Below are 23,709 nucleotides of genomic sequence, written 5' to 3'. Positions count from 1 at the left end.
CAGGTTTGTGAACCTGTGAAAACCAGGCTGATATTTTAAAAGCTTGATATTGAGGAGAGGTGGGAAGTGACTTTTTATAAGAACCATACACATTTCTGAGAGTCAACTCAATTATCTCAGATTGAGTAGAATTTCTACAATGGACATGCATTGAAGTTACTAAATAAAGGCTCCAAAGTACATAATCACTTTTATAATCAGGCACAGACCGCACAATTTTTTCTAAGGCATTTTTGCAGTGTTTCTTTTCAGAGGGGAGTCCTGAGAACTACCCTTTGGGTTAAGGCAGCCGTTGTTATTCTCAGTTACCAGCTAGGGAAACTAAGGTTTGGGAAGGTTAATGGCTTGCCAAGATCAATTGCTAATAAGTGATAGCACTAGACTAAAATGTAATCTTCTGACAATAAATCCCATGTTTTCCCCAACTACGCTGCACTGCCATATTCTAGAGTAAGCTTTCAAACATGAAGGGAATTTTTCTTGTCTTCCTTTGGGCAGAAGGGCTGCCAAAATCTTTGAACAATGGGAAAGCGTTATGTTAGCTGAAATTATAACCGCAGAAGAGCGTCAAAGCAGAGTTGGACCCTCCTGTTTGCTGTGAACATGACTTACTTCTCTGGGCACAATCTAGATTCACTATTAATGCAGAACATTTCCTGATGGCTTGGGGTATTTCCTCACATAGTGCTGAGTGGAAATACAGTTGAGTGATCCATAATACAGACAGCTGGCTGGCTGTGGAGATCAGAATTTTTTTCCCACCACAAATTTATATTAAGAATACTCCATTTTCCAACCTAATAAAATAGCTACGACTCTTTCAGGCCAGGCTTGTCAAGCCATAACCCCGACAGACGCCCCTGAGCACAACCCTCTGCCCTGTTCTCTAAGCTCCAGCTCAGACTGTCATTCTGAAGAGTGGTTGAGTCTTCCCGCACAGACCCTGAAGGGCCACTGGCGCCCAGGTTTTCCCAAGCCATGGTGGCCTGAGCCTGCACCAGGCACACGGGCACTGCTTCCCTGTGTCAGGAGCCTGCTGAGCCCGAAGCCACTGTCCACAGGAAGCTGTCTTCACCCTTGGGTACAGACTACTCCCAGAGCTCCCAGCCCAGTTTCAGAGCTCCCCTGGGCTTTCGAATTAGCAGCTGTTTGGAAATTTTGTTGAGTGACTGCACTAAAAACACGTGGAGAGTTTTGGTTTTAACCTTTCCCCTCCTCATCCCCTCAGAGCATCTGATCAAGAGAGAGTGGAGCAGTGGTGAGTTCTCAACCTCAGATGAGCATCGGAATCATCTGCAGAGATATTTTTTAAAGGCAAAACAGGCAAATGATTCAAGATTCAAACATATTAAAGGGCATACTTCGCCTATGGAGGGGATCTGGCAATATCTACCAAAGTTGCAAAATGTACCTTTGACCCAGCAACTTCACTTCTGGAATGCTCTCCTACAGATACCCTTGCACCGTATGAAGGGATATACTTTCATGTTATTCACTGCAGCATTATTTGTAATAATGAAAAGTGGGAAACCACCCAAGCAACAGGAGACTTGCTGAATAAATACTCCACACAACAAAACATTAGGCAGCTGTAAAAAGAATGAGGAAGTTCTCTATGTAATGATGTGAAATCTCCAAGGAATATCATTGGGTGAAAAAAACGGCATAGAATGGGGTATACAGTACACTAGTTTTTGTGTATGTGAGAAAGGAGAGGAAATAAAAATATATATTTGCATTTGCTTTTATTCACATAAAGAAACACGAGGGATAAATAATAAACTAATAAAAATGGTATATTAGCTATCTGTTGCTATGTAACAAGTTATCCCAAAACTTAGCAGCTTAAAACAACGTTTATCATCTCATACAGTTTCTGAGGGTCAGGAACCCAGGAGTGGCTTAGCTGGGTGGCTCTGGTTCAGGGTCTCATGATACCGCAGTCAAGCTGTCAGCTGGGGCTGCAGTGATGTCAAGGCTGATTGAAGCTGGAGGATCCGCTTTTGAGCTCAGTCATGTATTTATTGGCAGGTCTCAGCTCCTTGCTGGCTTTTGGCCAGAGGCTTCAGTTCCTCTCATGTGGGCCTCTCCACAGGGCTGCTCACAACATGGCTTCCCCCCAGAGTGAGTGATCCAAGAAGTGAGAGAGCACCCAAGATGGCAGCCACAGTGTCTTTTATAACTTGAGAAGTGACATACCAACATTCTTGCCATACACTGTTGGTCGCATAGACCAAAAGTGAAGGAGGGGACTACAAAGTGTGTGAAGACCAGGAGATGGGGTCACGGGCGGCCATCTTGGAGGCTGGCTACCACCACAGTAACTAATACGAGGTGGACACAGGGAACACGATGAGAGGGCAAGAGTGGGAGCAAAACTTCTTAACGTCTTTTAGTACTGCTTTGATTTTTGAACTGTGCAAACCTCTAACTATTCTCAAAATAAAATTTCAACAAAAATTAATTCTTATGGGAAGTAAAAGATTTACAGTTAAAAGTATGCCTTTCTCTCACCTTTGACACCCTACATCACTATTTTTAAAGGCTGCACCATAGTTCATTTAGCCAGTCTCTTAGTGGATGGGCATTTAGGTAGCTCTTAGTCTTTTACTGTTACAGACGTGATTTCAGCGGATGTTCTTGTGCATGTAGTTTTGTACACAGTGTGAATGCATATCTGAAAAATAAACATCCAGAAGCGGAATTGCCTAGTTAAAGGATATGAACATTTAAAAGCTGATAAATATTTCCAAATTGTCCTCCAAAGAGGTTATATCAATCAATGTAAGATAGTCTTTGTTTCAGCTTCTGTCTCAGGGAGTCTAGGGTCCTGCCTGGGCTTCTGGATGTTTTAAAAGCCCCACAGATGATTCCAATAAACTACCAGGGGTGAGATGCTGGCGATGGACCCAGACCTTATGTCTAGAGACCTTCCCAAGTTTCCAGATTATTCTGCACCTCCACCATCATGAACCAAATGCCATCATCTTTCTCTTGGGCTGTTGCATCATCTACTAACTGGTCTCCACACACCCACTTTCACCCCATCCAGTCCATCCTCCCCAACGCAGACTGAGTACACTTTTTTTTTTCCTTCCCCAAAGCCCCAGTAGATAGTTGTATGTCATAGCTGCACATCCTTCTAGTTGCTGTATGTGGGATGTGGCCTCAGCATGGCCAGAGAAGCAGTGCGTCAGTGCACGCCCCGGATCCCAACCAGGGCCGCCAGCAGCGGAATGCGCGCACTTAACCGCTAAGCCACGGGGCTGGCCCTGAGTACACTTTCTAAAATGCAAATCAGGGGCCTGCCCAGTGGTGCAAGCGGTTAAGTGCGCGTACTCTGCTGCGGCAGCCCAGGGTTTGCCGGTTCAGATCCTGGGCGCGCACTGACGCACGGTTTGTCAGGCTATGCTGTGGTGGCGTCCCATATAAAGTGGAGGAAGATGGGCACGGATGTCAGCCCAGGGCCAGTCTTCCTCAGCAAAAAGAGGAGGATTGGCAGATGTTAGCTCAAGGCTGATCTTCCTCACAAAAAAATAAAATAAAATAATAAAATAAAATAAAATAAAATAAAATGTGAATCAGCTCACATCACTCTCTCCCTCTGCCTGAGATCCTTTAGTGCTTCCTGAGCCTTCAGATGAGACACGGAATCCTTAGCAAAGTTCGCAGGACCCGCCAACAGCCTCATCTCGTGCGCTCTCCCCCAGCTCTGAGTACTTTGAAGGTACCTCAGTACCCAGCCAGGAGCCCTCCCACCACAGGGCTTTGCACCGCCCTTCCTCTGGCTCTCCTTCCTCCTCCACCACCTCCAGATATCTTCCTGGACCTCCTGGCACAGGGCTTCAAAGCACCAGGCGTCTGCCCCCTCTGGCAGTACCACATTGCCACTGAACAGTTAGTTATGTGCTTGGTCTGGATTGGTGCCGGCCTCCTCATTGGCTATGCTCATGGGCTCTCACCTCCAGGAGACCACAGACCGTATCTGCCCCTCTTGCCTGTATCTCCCAGCACTTAACACTGGCACACAACAGGCCCCCAGTAAATACCTGTTGAGTAAAAGGAAAAACTTCCTCAGTTTTCTACTCTGAAAATCGTGGGTAACCAGCTCCACCTCCCAGGGTTTTTGTGCAGATGTTTTAAAATGAGAACCCGACGGGTGTGGGTGCTGGCAGTCAGTTGGGCTCCTCACTCTCGCCCACCCACCAGCCTTGCAGAGTGCATAATTCATATTTGTTCAGCACAATGTCCAGTTCCTGCATGTCAGGGACATTCTGGGTCACACGTAAATTAAAGAACCGTGCATGGTAAATTAGAGAATGCCAAAGGTGTACTGTAGTTAACTTCCTGACCACAGGCTCTAGCTGCTTCCTATTCAACCAACTTGGAATCAGCTTCTCCCCAGAGCCAGAGATACTCCCCTCTAGGAAAGGACCTCAGTAGTTCCCTAACGGGCAAAGAGAGCCACCATCCCTGACTCACTATCGGGGTGACTTCAGCCTGGAGGAGAATGGTGGGCACCCAGCGAGGAGTTCAATCATCAGCAAGTATTCATGGGGCACTTCCTCTGTGCCAGGCACTCTCCATATTTTCGCGCTAGAAGGGACCCTGGAGACGAATTGGTCCAACTTCATTTTAGAGTTGAGGAAACTGATGGCTAGAGAGGGGGAGTGACTTTCCCAAGGTCCCTTAATCTGCAGAGGTGAATTGTGTCAGCTGTGCTGTGGGCAGAGGTGCAATTAGATCACAATCTATCACCTTGGTGTTCCCTGGTTCAGCTGCACACCCAGTGGCCATCCTAGCTCAGCAGAGTCTACTCAGACAGGCTGGTCAATTCTCAGAAGACAAACTAAAATAGTTTCCTCAAGGGAGGCCAGGCCTCCAAATGGTTTAATGTAACTCTAAAGGCTGTAAGTGATCTGTGCCAGCTGCTTCTCCAGGCTCATCTTTCACCCGTCTCCCTTTCACACTCAACACTCAGTACACTTAACTTCCTTCAGTGCACTCTCTGGACCCTGGGCTTCAGGGAAACGTGCTGTTTCCTATGCCTGCGAAGCTCTTCCTCCTCTGTCTTAGTCTGTTCAGTCTGCCAAATACTGCAGACTGGGTGGCCTATAAACAGCAGAAATTTATTGCTCACAGTTCTGAAGTCTGGAAGTCTGAGATCAGGGTGCCAGCATGGTCAAGTGAGGGCCTTCTTCTGGGTCGCAGACTTCTCCTTGTATCCTCACATGGTGGAGGGAACTAGCAAGCTCTGTGGGGTCTCTCTTTTTTTTTTTTTGGTTAATTTTTTTTTTGGTGAGGAAGACAGGCCCTGAGCTAACATCTATTGCCAATCTTCCTCTTTTTTCTTGAGAAAGATTGTCCCTGAGCTAACATCTGTGCCAATCTTCCTCCATTTTTGGTTTGTGGGATGCCGCCATAGCATCGCTTGATGAGCGGCGTGTAGGTCTGCACCCAGGGAACTGAACCTGCGAACCCTAGGCTGCCAAAGCAGAGTGCACAAACTTAACCACTATGCCACAGGCCAGCCCCTGGGATCTCTTTTCTAAGGGCACTAATCTCATTCATGAGGGCTCCACGCTCATGACCTAATCACTTCCCAAAGGCTCTACCCCCTAACACCATCATCTTTGGGGGTTAGAATTTCAACATATGAATTTTGGGAGGATACAAACATTCAGTCCACAACACCTCCATCTCTGGCTAGCTTATTCCATCAGTCTCTAGGCGTGAGATCAAACATCTCTTTCTCAGGAGACCTTCTCTAGACGAGGTGCTCCTGCAGCCCCTCTTCTTCCCACATCACAACTCTCATCACACTGAATGGATGATATGTCTTTAATATCTTTCTTTCCTGAGAAACTTGAAACTCTGTCAGGGCAGAAACTGGACCTGCATCAACCCCAGGGCTGCCCAGCACACCGCAGGTGCAGGGTAAATACTTGCGGAGAGTGAGAATGAATGGACCAAGAGCTTAAGGAGCTACCCAGACTCAAATCCGGAGACGAGAGTGAGGACAGACTTGACTGGGAACCACCACTTCAATGAAACGGATGAGAGGACTTATGAGAAACCTCAGGATGCAGGAAGAAGACATTTTCCCTCTAAAAGAAGGATCCTCTTCCTTTCATACTTAAGGGGCAGGTCCACACATTTAATTAAACCCTCGTCATGAATGGGGTCTGCAATTTGTGATCAGGATGACTACAAGTTTCAGGACATAGCGCAGGTTTTTAGGGCCCACGTTTAGCAGTCCCACACGCTGATACAGACTGTATCCCCACATCTGGATTCCACATCTGGTGAGTCACATACGTCTGTGGTGCGGCAATCATGGGGTAATGTGTTCTATGGACTTGCACCTCTGTGGCGATGACAAGCAGCAATCCTGTATCTCGGGCTCCACGTAGGAGGTTATTAAAAACCAACCTCAACCCCAAAGGGAAAAAGCCACAGTGGCCGCCTGCCAAGAGGGTAACCAAGGCCAAGAGATGGAATCACACTGGTTTCTGGCTTTTCTTATAATAAAACTAGGAGCAGCCAATGTTGGCTAACTCTGTATAGGCTTTTGCTCAGACAAACCGAGAAGCAGCTGAGCGGAGACGTACTCTTAGAGGGCATCTCTCTCTGAGAAAGAGATCCTGAATCAGGGGATGCGGGTTCCAGTCCCGGTCCTACCACTGACCCCAAGGCCAGCTTGGGGCTCCAGTTTCCTCCCTGTGCCTGTTTCCCACAAAAGAAAGGGAAGATCTCTAAGCTTCCTTCTGATCCATCAAGACTATAATGTGAGTACACGAGGGTGAAGGTGGTCTTCTCCCCTCACTCCCCACTATGGACTGAACTGTGTGGCCCCCCAAACACAAATTCATATGTTGAAGTTCTAACCCCCAATGTGATGGTATTTTGAAATAGAGCCTTTGGGAAGTGATGAGATTTAGATGAGGTCATGAGGGTGGGGCCCCCATGATGGGATTAGTGCCCTTATGAGAGGAGATACCAGAGAACTTGTTCTTTCTCTGCCATGTGAAGACACAGTAAGAAGGCAGCAGTCTGCAAGCCAAGAGAAGGGTTCTCACCAGAGTCTGACCATGCAGGCACCTTGATCTCAGACCTCTAGCCTCCAGAACTGTGAGAAAATAAATTTCTGTTCTTTAAGCCACCCAGCCCATGGTACTTTGTTAAGGCTGCCTGAGCAGACTACAACACTCCCTTCGCCTTGCTCGAGGCTGCTTGCACCCTTTGAAGTCCAGCTGGGGCATCAGTCCTGGACAGGCCTTTGCAGACCCACCTGCAGTGGCCCCTCAGGGCCAGGATTCCCAGGGCTCCATGGCTTGTGGCTCAGATCCTGTCAGCACCCTCCACTTGCCAGAAGAAGGGAGGCTCCCTAGGGCAGCCCTTGGGCTCCTGAGTCTGACACCTCCCAGGGTGGCCTATCTCTAGGGCCCTTCCAAAGGGATCAGGGCTGGCTCTGGAAGGTGAGTCTCCTGGCAACAAGGCCGGGCCCTACCTCAGCTCTCTCCTCAGTGTGCGGCAGTCTGCCTGCAGGAGGTAAGACCATAATGAGAGTACCTTAGGGGTTTGTGGCAATTTACAAGTTCCTACAGCACTTCGATGACCGTCTCTCCCTGTGTCACATGGCAACCCTGAGAGAGAGGCAGAATGACCATTCCCAGTTTCCAGATGTGCAATCAGATCCAGAGAGGGTCAATTCCTTTGCCCAGGGTGGAAGCTACAAGATTTAAACCCAATCTTTGGGCTCTTAGTTCAGTATTCTTTCTACTCTGCCACACTGTTTCTCAGATCGGTGCACAGATAGCCACAGGGTGAGGCCGGCTCAGGAGAACACTGTGGAGAGGTCCTGACCAAGCCTGCAGGTGGCGGAGCAGAGGAGCTCCCAGCAGGCAGGGAGGGCAGGAAGCTCCCCATGGGGCATGATGTTGGCCATGGAATGGGTTTCCACCAGCAGAGGTGGAATAGGGAGGCTGCCCTAAGTGGAAACAGGATGGGCTGGAGATATAGGGCTTGCTCAGAGAATAGGGGGACTCCCCCTCCTGAAGAACTGGAGGGAGCAGAGAAGACATGGGGTGGGGCTCAAGAGCTGGAGGAAGGGGTTCTCCAACACTGCCAAATCAAGGAGCGCAACTGGAAATTTATTTGGGGAGATGGTAGAAAGCCACTGAAGATTACTGAGCAGGGAATGGACCCTGTGCCAGGTGCCACAGGATAAACAGACAGGTGGTCTCTGACCATTCACTCTCTCACTCATTAAACTTCATTGAGCATCTCCATGGGCCAGGCCTGGGAACTCAGACTCCAAATAAGACCTGGTCTCTGATCTCCAGGAGCCGGCAGGCCAGTGGGCTGTGTGTTCTGTGCACGTCTAGCCGGTGGAGTCTTTCCTGGTGCTGGGATGCCCTTGTACCAGGTCTATCTCAGGGAAATTGCCAGGAGCTAGAGAGAGGAGGAGGCCTCTCAGCTGCAGCTCATAGAAGAGACTACTCATTTCCTCCCCACCTCACTCCCTAGTCTGGGCATCAACCCCCCAAGGCAAGGAAAGCTCCTGGGGAGAATCTGGGTAATCACAACTTGGGGGCCAGGGGGCCAAGAGGAAGAAATGATGGGCTTCACCCCAGAGGCCAGAGAGCCCCTGGTGCCTGCAGGGGTGTGGGGGTAAGTGTCCACTTCGTTCCCGGGCCCTGGGAACCTGGGCCTGCTCTGCATATATCAGAGAACCCTCTGGAAAGTGAGTGAAAGGTTCTTCAGGCCACTTGCTATCAAGAGCCTAAGAGGAGGCTGCCTTTACGAAGGGCCAAGGACGCCCGTATCTGCAGGGCCAGGGCTGGCTGAAGCCCAGCTGGCTCCCCATCCAGAGCCCAGCAGGCTTTACTGAAAAGGTGCAGCCTCGGGGCCAGCCCCCTGGCACAGCGGGTGAGTGCGCGCTCCGCTGCCGCAGCCCGGGGTGTGCAGGCTCGGATCCCAGGCGCAGATCGATGCACCGCTTGTCAGGCCATGCTGTGCAGCGTCCCAGATAAAGCAGAGGGAGATGGGCACGGACGTTAGCCCAGGGCCAGTCTCCCTCAGCAAAAAGAGGAGGATTGGCAGCGGATGTTAGCTCAGGGCTGATCTTCCTCACACACACACACAAAAAAAAAGGTGCAGTCATGTCACAAGGCTCTTTGTCATCTGGCATAGAGCTGGGAAACATACATCCCAACCCCCGGTTAACTATGGCCACACTGAAAACACAGCCCATTATTACAGGACAGGGCAGCCAGACTGAATCACCCTGGAACAGACAGAAAGTCCTCAATTAGGGGAATAGCTCAAGGCATATGTATCTGCTGGTGGGTCTTACGTGCCACCATTCCCGAGGATAATTCTAACCCATCTGATCATCTCATGAGTTTTCATATAGACACAACCATATATAAATATATACTTATCAAAATTCGCTTTTAATTGCATTGTTGATCATCTACTCATATGGATGATGTCGCTGTACCATTATAAACACACTATAAATAAGAAAACGGGTGACATTTAAAAGTGTCAGTGGGGGCCGCCCCGGTGGCGTAGTGGTTGAGTACACGCACTCCACTTTGGTGGCCTGGGGTTGAGTGTTTTGATCCTGGGCATGGACCTATACACTGCTCATCAAGCCATGCTGTGGAGGCATCCCATATACAAAATAGAGGAAGACTGGTACAGATGTTAGCTCATGGCCAATCCTCCTCACCAAAAAAAAAAAAAAGTATCAGTGGCATAACCCACATGTGGACCTAGGGAGGGAGGGAGAGGGGGCATGCAATTGTAAGGAGGAGGGGCAGCATTAGTTTGGAAGGGCATGAGACATTCCTAGAAGTCCTGCAACCATCATGTAGTCAGCTCTTGATTATGACAGTAATGGGGAGGACAAAAGAAGGGCATGAATAATCCAAGATGATGAAGAATGAAAATAAACCAATAAAAAACTGTGCATCTGGCTTTGGCATGCAGTCAAACGTAGATGCAATTTGACACAGCCATCCTCTCTCTGCACCCCAATGCCCAGACCGTCCCTGTGCTGGCTGGAGCAGCAGTCCGGGAGGCAGCTGGGCAGGCAGCCACATGCAAGCCATAAAATGGATAACCCATTTGCCAAGACTCAAGAATCTACCCCAACCTAGCAAAACATTTTCTCACTGGCCATATAGTTAGAGAGGCACGCCCAGCTGTGCAGTCAGCTCACCTGCCCACGTGAATGGACAACATAAAAAAGTGGATAAATTAGGTTGTGACCACAATTGTATCAGGGGTCAGGGACTCGGCCCTATAACCAGAAAGATCAGCTGGATGAGGTACGTAAATTCTAGTCCATTTCTGATCCCTTCTCTCAAAATGACTATTTTTTAAGTCTTTGTCCATTTTGAAATAGGACTGCAGGGCAGAAAACACAGCATCCCTGAGTGAAGGAGAGAGGGAGGTCTGGGAGCTTTTTTTTTTTTTTTTTTTAAATTAATGGACACAGGAGTTGGGACCGGCTGCAAGGAAATATGTACCCAGGAAACATCCCTGCCAACTTCTCCATCTGCTGCCAGATTTCGGGATGGGGGAGGAAAGGTTTCTCAGGAGCCTCCCCTCCTCCCAGAACTGACTTTGGAGTCACAGGGAGCAGAGTCTGACCTCACCACTTAATAGCTGGTAACTTTAGGCTCTTGACTTAATCTGAGCTGCAACTTCCTCATCGCAAAATAGGGATTCCACAGGGTTGCCAGAATGCGAGAATATGTGTGCTTAGCACAGTACTCGGCCTGAAATCAGCAGTCAGTAAGGGGACCCCATTATTATTATTCTTGTGCAATGCAGGCTGGCTACCACTTTCTGCCAGATTAGGGGTGGAGAATAGAGAGCCAGGAAGTAGGCTCTGTCCAGCTTCAAAATGACTGCAAGGCAGACTGTGGAAATAGGAAAAAGCTGTCTCCGAGTGGGGGAAGGAAGCTAGGGGCAGGGGGAACAGCACCAGGGCTGAAATCACTGAGAGGCCTCAAGGCACATTCACACGGCCCAGTGAAACCCGGAGAGCAGACGCATGCGCATGGTACCGTCAGTTACTGTACCCCACCCATGGATGCCTGGGCCAAGTCCTGCTTGTCGCCGGACCTCAGGACACTCACTGGCACAAGTCTTCCCATCACTGCGGAGCACGTGTCCCTCGGGACACTGACAGGCGAAGGATCTGTCGGTGTTGACACAGGAGTATTCGCAACCATGGTCGCTCAGCAAGCAATAATCCGCCCCTGCAAAACCCAACAGCCAGGGGAGGTCGTCAGCGAGGCCTCTGAGCTGCCGATGATGGGGACCGAGTGACCGTCATTCTTATCCCCCGCCCAGGGAAGGCATGCGGTCCCCAGTGGACAGCCCCATGATCTCCCTGGAGCAGAGGACGGAGGGGACCGCAACCTGCCGTCCTCTGCAGTCAGCACGTTTTTCACTCCTGTTGCAAACCTTTTCCCTGTAAGAGAAGCACGGAGGGGCACTCACGGGAGCAGGTCTTGAGGTCCTCGTTGATGAGGAAGCCTTCGGAGCACTGGCAGACGAAGGATTCCTCCGTGTTCAGACACAGCTGCTCACAGCCATGGTCCTGCTCCGCGCAGTGATCCACCCCTGCGTTTGTCACACACGAAAACATAAAGTAACCAGAGGGGGCAATGCCCACCAGGAAGGGGGGATTAGAAAACAAAACCTCCTCAATAAAAAAAAAGAAAGTTTTATTGGAACATTAAAAAATAATAATAAAATAAAATCACTAAAAAAAAAAAAACGTCTTCGGGAGGGAGCACTGTGGAAGGTTTCATTCCACCCTGTGCGATTGGCCTCTCTGGAAAATCAGCCTTGTTTGTTTGTGTTTCTTCTTCCCATTCTTTGTTTGAAGAGTAGAGCGTGTTGGTGTTAATGACAGCAGCTCTCTGTGCCAGGGCCTTGGCAGCATAATTTGCAATCCTCAGGGCAATGCTGAAAGCAGGTGAGATTCCCATCTCACAAAGGAAAGCGAGGCTCAGGAAGGTCAAGCTACTTGCCCAAAGCCACATAGCTGACAGAGCAGTGCTTAAGGAGGAGGCTTCTGGCACCAAACTACGTGGGCTCACATCCCACCTCCACCACTTCCTAGTCATAAGATGCTGGGCAGTCATTGGCCTCGCTGCCATAGTATCTCGACTTGAGAAATGGGGATGCTGAGGGTTGCTTACTTAAAGGAATGTGTTGAGAAGTGGAGGAGTTGATAAACAGACATAAAGCCCTCAGAACAGCAGCTAGCATACAGTAATCACTTACTGAATGCTTATTATTAATAAGTGTTGCTGGGAAAGAATTGCATAGTTTCATTTATATCTGAAAATGAAAAATAAAAAGTGTTTTTATCCCCCATAACCAGGACACCCAGACTCAGAAAACAAACCAAAGCCAGGGCCTGCACGTGTGGCCGATCCTGGCCCGCGAGCGCTGCACAGCTGGCCCCGCAGTGAACACACAGCTGTGGTGAATGGCTCCCACAGACAGCCCTGCAGGCTGCCTCCCAGATTTCCTTGATGGAGAAAATGCACCCCCAGAGACTAGAGAGACACTGGAGGCCTTGTGCCGGGCCATCAAGTGGGCCTCTTTGACTCCTGCAGGACCTGGGACTGGTGTCCTCTGGAACATTCCACCGGCAGATGTGCCTACTGAAAACACTTGTAGGATCTCAGGAGCCAAAGGCCTGTATTCATATCCTGGTTCCAACATTTACCAGTCATGTGACCCCGGGAAAGCGACTTAACCTTTTTGTGCCACAGTTTCCCCATCTTGAAATAGGGATAAGAATAGAGATGCCTCAAAAGCTGTTGTGAGGATAGAGTGAGCATCTGGAAAGCGCTCACAGAGTGCCTGCACAGAGGGAGCCCCACCAAGGGCTTGCTGTCATTACGGCCTGGGGCTCCCTGAGCCCGCTAGGGGAACAGGATACCATGGCTTTCTCTGGGGACTCCTAGGAAGAAATGGCTTGGTTTATACTTGCTTCAAAGTGACTAGGTGTTCCTTCTTATTAGATCCCAGAGAGAAATCATGGCCCAATCTCTTCTAGCCTCTCCTCTGAGCTCTTCTAGACTCCCCCAAGGCATGCTAGGAGGGAGAGGGAGGCCATGGCCCCTGGGGCTCTAGGTGGGCTCAGCTAGGTCATGACCAGCCTGCCCAGGGATGCCTGCCAGGGCTGTCAGCTGGCAGACCTCACATGCCTGGAAGCAGGCAGAATGTACACAGATCCATCTTCACCAGGGTGTCTCTTTGTCCAATGGAAGACTTCCTGCTCCCCATCGGCTTCTCACAAGGATTTAGAGACATCCAGAGGCAAATGCAGAGCAGTGCCAACTTTCTGGTTCAGAAGTCCTTTGACCTCCAAGATCAGTCGTTAGAAAGCCTAATCAAGGCACTTTGTTCCCTCTGAAGACTCAAGAGGCACAAGTTTTCCTGAGGACTGCTCTGTACCTAACACTTCATCTGTGCAACTTCCCTTCCTGGCAGTTTAAGATCCAAATGCTGAACAGCTGCACTGTTCTCATTTACAATCTATCTGTGTTCCTAAAGCTGGAGCAGATGTGCAGCTTCCTGCAAGGAAAGCCACACAAAGGGCCCCTCTGTGCCAGCCAGGTCACCGAGCTCCTCTCCCAGAACCCGGGTCACAGGCACCCACCGCAGTGCGCATGCGCCCCTACTCGTGCTGGCCTGGACCAGTGGAGACTGTACCTCATAAAAAAATGACGGAACCCTCCAGCTGGCAAAGCCTGCAAGTTTCCGTGCGTTTACATCACCAAATGGAGCTTTGTTGTGCCTCTTACACAAGAACATTAAGAAAAGGCTTCCCAAAAAATCCCATGTTTCTCAGCTCCGCCCTCAGATCAGCTCTGCTGTAGCCCAAGTGCTTTCCGAGGTCTGTCTCTTCCGGCCTCTCGTCCCAACGTGGGGCAGGCACTGTCACTCCCCCAGGTCCGTGATAATAATGAACTATTATCTTTACCTGTATGTGCTCCTTGTGCCAGGCATGGTGCTAAGAGATTGAAATGCTCCTGACGATTCCCCTTAACAACTCTAGGAGATCAATACTATTATCATCTTCACTTTTTTTAAACAGATGGGCAAATCAAAGCAGGGCAAGGTTAAATAACTTGCTGAGAGTCACATGTCGAGTAAGCAGTAGAGCTGAGATATGGATTCAGGCCGGGCTGACTTAACCAATGCTCCCAACAGCAAATAATAATAGTAGCTAATATTTATTGAGTGCTTATTACACGTATCAGCACTTTTCTAAGTGTTTTATGCATATTGATTCTTTTAATCCTCACAACCCAATCTATGCGGTGGGTCGTATTAACAGTCCCATTTCATGGATGATGAAACTAAGGCAAGGAAGGCTAAGCCTGTAGTACCACCAAGCCCTCAGGAAGGCCCGGCTCAGAAGTGCCTGGCTGCTCGTGAGCCGGGGGGCCCGCGTGAACGGCGCCCTCCCGGCAGAGCCCCTGCCCCTAGGCGCACTCACGGCTGCAGGTCTTGCCGTTGGGGTCCAGCGTGTAGCCCCGGCGGCAGCGGCAGTAGTGGCCCTCCTCCGTGTTGACGCATTCGTGCTCACAGCCCGGTTTGTTCAGTGCACAGTAGTTGATTCCTGAGGGGAGAAAGGGCAGACGCTTCTTCAGGCTCTGGGCTTCTTCCAGGGCTGTGATGTCAGCCCCTGCCGGTAAATATTCTGGAAATACGGTGCTCCATAGGACAGAGGGAAAAGAGCGCCTGCTCTCCGGGAGCCTGTTGGAAAGAGAACCTGGTTCCTGAAGTGTGCCTCTGGATTCGCCAGCACTGGTCTTTTTCCACTTTAATGGCCAAAGGGCTGAGAAACGGGTTGAGGACCACGGTCCCCAGCCAATCCCCTTCCAAGAAAGATGGAAAAGCTGAGGAAACCCAGTCTCTTCTGTGAGTTAACCTGATCACTAGAGCTCACAGCATGTGGGGAGATGCCACCTGCAGTGACATGGGACAGCCCAAGGCAGAATACACAAAAGCTGATCTTACAAGATATCCCCCTATTTCGCAGAGGCACGAAGGGGCAGTCACATTAAGAAGGGTCCAAATGCTTAACCTCGCCCTGGGGGAGATCACGACAGCATCTGGATCAAGAACCTAGAGAGGACACATCTCTGATGCTGCGCCGGGATGTTGCAGTTCTGTCCTACAGTAATATTCACCCCCATCCAAGCCGTGTTTCTGCCAGCAGTTAGAAGTGGCATCATAACCAGCAGCCAATTAGCAATTTCATTTCCTGGTCCTGAAAAGGCTAGAACCACAAAACCCCACAAAGAGCAGGCTATGGAGGAGAGGGAGAGCCGTAAAAGAAAATAAACGAGCTTGTGGACTGCCTTTATGAGACTGGTGTTGGAGGAAACGGTCCCCACCAACCTCAGGGGCTGAGCTGGATCAGTTTCCTTCATTGTTCTTTCTTCTGGGGATGCGGCGCCACTGCTGGCTGCCTTGCCAACAACCATTCCACTGTCTTCTTGGACTAGAATCTTGACTCCCCACGCATGAATCATGACTGGTCTAAGCCAGCCTGGCAACTATGTTCTCCTTTGTCAGTGATTGGTCTAAAGGTGGGAATATGCCCTAGTTCTGGCCAGTGAGATGTAAGGAGAAACTTATTGGGGCCCCTAGGAAAAATTTTCCTTCCTGAAAAAACAAAGACGTATGAAGAGAAGTGCTTTTTTCTACCTTCTTTCCTTTCTCTCTTTGGGTCTAGTAGTGTGAGGATATGATGCCTGGATCTGCAGCAACTGTCTTGTAGCTATGAGGTGACAAGCATGAGGATGAAAAGTTAACATGCTTTAGCAGAGTAAAAGGAAAGAAAGAGTCTGGGTTCTTGCTAACATCACTGAGTCACTGAGCCAACCCTGGGATCAACCACCTCTGGATCTGTTGGGTAAAAAGTAAATGACGTTAAATGGCTTCAGAGACCATTATTGGATTTCCTGTTTTGCCTGACTAAAAATCACCCTAACTGTTACAGGAGAAATGATCTGAAACCAGAAAGAGAATGCACACATTTTATTTTTATTTATCATATTTCTGCCGAAAAAGTATTTGAGGAAGTTTACATACACAACTAACCTGAAGACGGAACACATGTCACCCTCTTGCTTCAATGGCTCCTCACTGCCCTGGTTAACCTCTGTCTTCCTTCACAGTCAGCTCAACGTCATTTCCTCAGCGACACCCTCGGTGAACTCCCTGATGAAGCCGTCCTAGGGGACCTTTCTTTCACAGCATTCATCACAATGGTTATGCAGCATTTTTATGTGATGCCTCAATGTCTGCTTCTTTCACAGACAGTGAGTTCCACGAGCTGGGACCACGTCATTTCTGTTTTTCCAATGGCTACCTCATTGGAAACAGTCCAGTAATAAAGTTGATGATGATAACCATAGTTGCTGCCATTTCATAAGCACCTGCTGTGTGCTTAAGAATTTCTTTGGACTCTATGAGGTTATGTGCTATTATTATCCATTTTTTAAAGATGAGGAGGAAACAGGGTTTTAGAGAGGTTAGTACCTTACTCAGGATCCCACAGCCAGTAAAAATGGAGCTGTGAATGGAACCCAAGACCTGAGGGATCCCAGACCCATCCCTTAAAGGGTCCATGATGTGCCCTCGCAGGTGAGGTGGGTGGAACTTTCTACGTGCACAGAGTACAAGCAGAAGTGGTTGCGGACTGAGCACACGGAGAGAACTCCCATGACGCTGGGGCTGGTCTACGAGAAGAGATGCCACCATCTGTGTCATTGACCCCGTGGCACTCTCTCTGTCACTCATCCCTTCTGCATGAGCAGAGCAGAATATCGTGAGTTGTGTGCAGTTTCAGTTCATCTGCCTGGAAGTCATCCTCACCTGGGTGGAACAGAATGGGATGCCAGGAAACACGCAAAGAGCTTCAATGAAGGAAACAGGCCTGGCAATAAACCACCAACCACATACAGACAGACAAACAAGCAACCAAGCAAACAGACACAGAACACAAAGGGCCCCTCAGTGGGGCCACATGGTGTAGGGCCTGCAGGAATCACTTCATTATGCCATCAGAGAAAGGTGAAATTATCTTCAGTAAACTCTGCTTTAAAAAGCCAGCATTCAGCCACTGTGGAAACAGTATGGACATTCCTCAAAAAATTAAACACAGATTTACCATTTGATCCAAGAATTCCACTTCTGGGCATATGCCCAAAAGAACTGAAAACAGAATCAAACAGATACTGCATGTCCACATTCACAGCAGCATTATCCACAATAGCCAAAAGGTGGAAGCAACCCAAGCGTCTATTGGTGGAAGAATAGATAAACAAAATGTGGCATACCCATACAATGGAATATTATTCAGCCTTAAAAAGGAAGGAAATTCTGACACATGCTAGAACATAGATGAACCTTGAAGACATTATGCTAAGTGAACTAAGCCAGTCACAAAAGGACAAATATTTTATGATTCCACTTACATGAGGCACCTAGAATAGTCAGATTCATAGAGACAGAAAATAGAATGGTGGTTCCAGGGGCTGGGGGAGAGGGGGAATGGGGAGTTAGTGTTTAATGGGGAGAGAATTTCAGTTTGAGGGGATGAAAGAGTTCTGGAGCTGGATGGAGATGATGGTTATATAACAATGTGAATGTACGTAACGCCAGGAACTGTATATTTAAAATGATAAATTTTATGTTATGTATATCTTACCACAATTTTTAAAAAGCCAGCATTGTCTTCAAGAAGGATTTACATAAAAAATAATGAAACCGAAAAACATTCAGATTCTTAAAGATGTTATCCCTCAGCTATCCGGCAAACAGCAACTCAAAACAGAGTCCTCTCCAAGTGGTTTTTTTTTTTTTTTTTAAAGATTTTATTTATTTATTTTTTCCCCCCAAAGCCCCAGTAGATAGTTGTGTGTCATAGCTGCACATCCTTCTAGTTGCTGTATGGGGGATGTGGCCTCAGCATGGCCAGAGAAGCAGCGCGTCGGTGCGAGCTTGGATCCGAACCCGGGTCGCCAGCAGTGGAGCGCACTCACTTAACCACTAAGCCACGGGGCCGGCCCTCCAAATAGTTCTTACGGCAGAAGTTTAACTGTAGATCTTTGCCTTCTTTACACACTTGAGTCATATCTCTTCACGTGTGTTACTTAGCTATTCACTCACTCATTTATTCATTCAATCAGTATTTATTGAGTAGCTACTATGCACCCCATATCTGGCTCAGTCTCCTCACTATCCGGGAAGTGCTACATATGGGCCTGGCTTGGCTGTAGCTTTATCTAGTAAAGCCCAGAGCGCCCGGTAAACCCCTGCGAGATCAGACAGCAGAACTGTCAGATAACAAATTCAACAGCACTTATGAGTGCCAACTCATGAAGGAGCTGGAGACCTGACTGAGGAGGTAAGACATAAAAACATGAAAGATTAGTGACTCCAGACAGTAAATTATAAAGCCAATGGAGTGGCACAGATACTAAGTTTCAGAAACATTGGACAGGCAACAAAATGTTAAAGCAGGAAGTAGTGTTCTTTCAGTGTAGGAAATCGGGTCCAGAGAAGTAAAGCAGCCTATCTGAGGTCACATGGCCAGTATGAGTGACACTGCCAAGACTGGCCCTCACGTCTCCTGGCTCAGTCCCACCTGTGAACCCCACCCCAGCTCTTCAGAGTGTGCTGTGTCCAGCTACAGGATCACCAGCCATGGTGCCAGCATGAGCAATCCTGGAGCCCAGCACATGGGGTCACACCCACATCTGATTCCACCCTCAGGCCCCACCTACACAGCCACGCCAGTCCTGGTTTCTGCGCTTTGCACCACCGCCTTAATGATTTATGCCTTAAATCGATGAAAGCACTTTCCAGAAGGAGAAATTGCGCCTGGATGAGGAGGAAGAGCATATCCCGGCCAAGACTCTTTTCTTCAGTAGAAGTCTGCTTTGAACTTTTTTTTCCTGTCTAATTGGATGACATCAAATTCCTTTGAAAAATAGATTTCTTATTAGATTTGAAAACAGCCCACATCCATCAACTGCCTATTAAATGTAAATGGCTGTACCCTGAGCTCAAGATTTGTAATGCTCTCGAGATCCTCAGACTCCTAATACCAAACTCCAATTTTAAACCCAAATTCTTTGCTTCCCTCTTCCACATAATGCTCCAGAGAGAGAGTGAGCGCTCACTTCCATTAGCATCTGTCTGCCATTATGGACCGAGTGTAAACATTAAGTCAGGGGCAGCTCTAAGAGGCTGACCTCAGGAGTGGAGGGCTGGGTTTGCAGTGAAGACAATGGAAAATGTAACGATGAGGCAGGATGTTGAGAGAAGGGCTGACGAGGACACCGGGTTTTAGAAATAAATTCCATTTTTCTTGGATGAAAAAGTAGGACACCTGGCTCAAGAGGAAATGGAGTATAATCACTGACTATTTACGAATGAGCATCAAGGACTCTGGACTGGGCCTTACTGCAAACAGACCCATCTGTGGGCCGATTTGTGGTGATCAAACTACTGCCTTAGATCCTTCCGTAATTCCAACTGCCTCCCAGGCAGGATGTGGAGGGAGTGGCAGAGGTCGAGGGAATCTTGGATGATTAGTAAGAGATGCAGAGCTTCAAGCAAATTCCCCGCCACTGATGGCCACATGCCTAATTTGTTTCCTTTTCCCTTCAGTAGTAACACACAGTGAAGCTTGAAACCACAGTGAGTGTCTGAGTTGAACCAGATCTAATTATCTACCACGTAAGAGCTTGTGGTCCACAAATGTAAGTCTACCTGTGAGTGATTTCCCTGGGTGTAGTTAGCCACTGACATGCTCACCCCTAGTAAAAGGTGTAAATAGCATAGAGAGGAGTGACCAGGCCAGAAATGTTGGCCCTCCAATATATTGTATGCATGTGTGGGCTAAGGGAAGATATTCCATCTAACTGTTTTCACATTCTGAATGCTCTCAGATAAAATTCCCATTTAATGCCTGCATATTTCCAGGGTTTGCATCCATGCAAGGCAGTAGAAATTATCTTTTATAAGATAAGCTCAGTTTCAAAATATGGGCTCTGCAACCATCTGCCACTGCTGTAACGCTAATCAGAATGAGCATGTAAGTTCATATGTGCGGTAAGCAGAATGTGGCTTGTCCGGATTCAGTTACACAGACCATGGTGCTTTTCGAAAAAGATATATGGTCGAACCTTTGAAAATTCAGTCCTGCAGTGCAGAACACTGCTGTACGTCTCACCAGGAAGAAGCGAGCAAAGGAGCACATAAGAAAATACGTCCCTAAATGGAAGCTCCAGAGCGTTCTGTAAACAACACTGTCAGGAGAACGTGAATAACTCAGTGTGCATAAGTGTGCTCTGACGATGGCAACACTTTTTGAAAAAATCCACAGTCTGCATGCCTTAAAAAGGCCATCTTTCTAACAAGATGGAGTAGTTCAAATAATAGTTGCAATTTCTCCAGGGCAATATAGCTCAGAGAGATCCACTTATTCATTCAGACATTTAATAAATAGTGTCACACCTACACGTGCTAAACACTTTGAGGTGTTGAGAATCCAAGAGTAAGAAAAAGATAAGAATCTCTGTTCTTGTGGACCTTCCATTCTAGTGGTCTCTCAGGGACAGTCTGGTTTAAAGAGATCTCATTTGGGGTCCACACTCTAGACCCCGGGTCAAGCCCCTTGATGTGCCAGATGACCGGCATTTGAGTCACTCAGCACATGCTTAAGATCATCCTGCTGACACCATGTACCTCTTGAAGGCTGTGGGGATGCCCCAAAGCCTTATATGTTTTTCTTCCTTCATATCAAAGAGGATAGGATAGACCTGCAAATTCCCTCCTCTTAGTAGCCATCAAGCATCTTATCTTGTAGGACTGGAAGAAACTGGTTCCTTTTACCTACTGTCTCTGGGCCCAGGCTTTTCTTTCACAAGTCTGAAATACATGTTGTGGGGATGAGAAGGAGGGAGAGTGCGCCCTCATTTCAGACAGGTGGGAGCTGCAGCGTGGGCCTCGACTTTGCTAAATGAATCCAATGGGCAGACCCCGTCTATTCAATCTCTAAAAATCATCCCCCTCACAGGATCAGGTGAGACAAAAGGTAAAATAAAGGGCAGAATCATGTCAGTAAACACAGAACAAGTATATCTGCTTAAGAGTTGCAAGGAAAAGGAAAACCAGCAGGGCACTCAGTGGAACAAGCCCTTCTCCAACACCCAGTGCAACTTACTTCTGCAGGTTCTCTTATCGGGATTCAGGATAAAGCCTTTCAGGCAGCGGCAGGAATAGGAATCGTCTGTGTTAACACACTCGTGCTGACATCCATGATTAGGCGAGGCACAGTGGTCTATCTCTGGAAAGAAAGAAAAATCATAATAATGACCAACAAAACGATAAATCTAGCACAGCAAAACTGAGGGATTTTTCAGTCTTAACTTTTTCTAAACAAATAAATTCCCGTGACCTCAAACACTCACGCCATGAAGGGATCTCTCAATGAAGCTATTTTCGTGTTTAGGGATATGACCCCCCAGTAAGAGAACTTTCTTGACATGTTACAAAATGTTTATGCAACAAACAAATTTGTGAAGATGGTTTCCTTGTCTTGGTTCATGTAACATCCACTAAAATGACAGTGTCATTGAGTGTTTGTCATATCACAGGCTGGGAAGAGAGAGCTTAACTGAATGTTTTATGGAGTTTATGCAATTAAAGCAAAGAAATCTTCACAAAGTCAAACTCCCAACCACTTAAACTCCTCAAACACTGAGCCAAACAATAGGATACAAAGTCAGATCCTGGGAAAAAGAAGCCCTAGGATTGAAAGGCATAGATACTCTGAGCGCAAAACACCTCCTTCATTATACCTCTGGACTCATCTGCACCTGAATCTTCTCAAGGTTTCACAGTCTTATGATTTCTAGCTACCATTAATTTAAACCAAAATATTAAGGAAAAAAAGATCACATGGAATTTTTTATAATGGGATTTTATTTGTATAAGTATTTTTAGATACGGAAAGAGACTTCTATTGAAGGGTCTGATCAAAGTATTTTGCTGTACTGGAACTTGGATGCACTGTTTAAAATTGGCTGAAATAATTGGCCACTGGCAGGGTCTTAAACAGGATCTTTTTGTTTTGATGAGAATTTTTATTGTTTTAACTACATATGTTATTTTCACAATGAAGAATTTGGTATAAATGAGAGTTTTCCCAGCCAGTACCAAAGGAAACAAGAGAAAGGCACACAATATTCTTGAAAAGAAAAACATTGAGAAGATGCCAATTCTTCCCAATTTAAAGTCATGGAAATTGTGAACATACACAAATATGGACAGAATAGTATGATAAATCCATATACACATCACTCAGCTTCAAGAGATCAATGCATGGCTGACCTTGCTTCAGCTATACTCCCATCCCTCATATTAAGGCTTCATGTTATTTTGAAGCAAACCCCAGATGTTATATAATTTTATCCATAAATATTTCATAATGTACCCTTAAAAGACTGGAACTCTTTAAAAAAAATAACTGCAATAATATAATCACATATTAAGGCACCAAAAAAAACCTTTTTATTTGGAAACTATTTCAAACTTACAAAAAGCTGCAAACATAAAAATTTAAGTATGTAGGTACAAGAAACACATATACTTTCTACCCAGATTCATCTATTGTTAATATTTTACACTATTTGCTTTATCATTTGCTTATCTCTCTGAACTATTTGAGGATAAGTTACATACATCCTGGTCCTTTTTCCTCAAATACAGTGTGTTCTTCCTAAAAAGAAGGATATTCTCTCTTTTTTTTTTTTTTTTTGTAAGGAAGATCAGCCCTGAGCTAACATCCGTGCTAATCCTCCTCTTTTTGCTGAGGAAGACCAGCTCCGAGCCAACATCTATTGCCAATCTCCTCCCCTTTTTTTTCCCCCCCAAAGCCCCAGTAGATAGTTGTGTGTCTTAGTTGCACATCCTTCTAGTTGCTGTATGTGGCACGTGGCCTCAGCATGGCCGGAGAAGCGGTGCATTGGTGTGCACCCGGGATCTGAACCCGGGCCGCCAGCAGCGGAGGCACGTGCACTTAACCACTAAGCCACAGGGCCGGCCCAGGATATTCTCTTATACAGATCTCCTTTGACTTATGATGGGGTTATATCCTGATAAACCCATAGTAGTTGAAAATATCGTAAATCAAAAATGCATTTGGGGCCAGCCCCATGGCGTAGCGGTTAAGTGCACGTGCTCCGCTACTGGCGGCCCGGGTTCGGATCCCGGGTGCGCACCAATGCACTGCTTCTCCGGCCATGCTGAGGCCACGTCCCACATACAGCAACTAGAAGGATGTGCAACTATGACATACAACTATCTACTGGGGCTTTGGGGGAAAAAAAAGGAGGAGGATTGGCAATAGATGTTAGCTCAGAGCCCGTCTTCCTCAGCAAAAACAGGAGAATTAGCACGATGTTAGCTCAGGGCTGATCTTCCTCACCAAAAAAAAAAAAAAATTGCATTTAATACACCTAACCTACCGAACATCATAGCTTAGCCTAGACTACCTTAAACGTGCTCAGAACACTTACATTAGCTTACAGCTGGGCAAAATCAGAAAAACAGAATGGTTGTATGGACACAAAA

General features: G+C 47.4%; 1 protein-coding gene across 2 annotated transcripts in view; it reads right to left on the bottom strand.

Moving 5' to 3' along the window:
- MATN2 (matrilin 2) overlaps positions 1–23,709 on the bottom strand; it is a 125,171-nt gene that overhangs the window by 16,407 nt on the left and 85,055 nt on the right. For both annotated transcript variants that reach the window (XM_058564683.1, XM_058564684.1), the window contains exons 6-9: positions 21,299–21,421; positions 14,549–14,671; positions 11,524–11,646; positions 11,157–11,279 (exon numbers count right to left, since the gene is read on the bottom strand). In XM_058564683.1, the coding sequence (XP_058420666.1) occupies positions 11,157–11,279; positions 11,524–11,646; positions 14,549–14,671; positions 21,299–21,421 (492 nt within the window). The remainder of the gene's footprint in view (positions 1–11,156; positions 11,280–11,523; positions 11,647–14,548; positions 14,672–21,298; positions 21,422–23,709) is intronic.

Source organism: Diceros bicornis, chromosome 21, assembly GCF_020826845.1.
Source record: "Diceros bicornis minor isolate mBicDic1 chromosome 21, mDicBic1.mat.cur, whole genome shotgun sequence".
NCBI classification, from domain to species: Eukaryota; Metazoa; Chordata; class Mammalia; order Perissodactyla; family Rhinocerotidae; genus Diceros; species Diceros bicornis.
The sequence above is the reverse complement of the archived record's forward strand: the minus strand, read 5'-3'. Positions and strand labels throughout refer to the sequence as shown.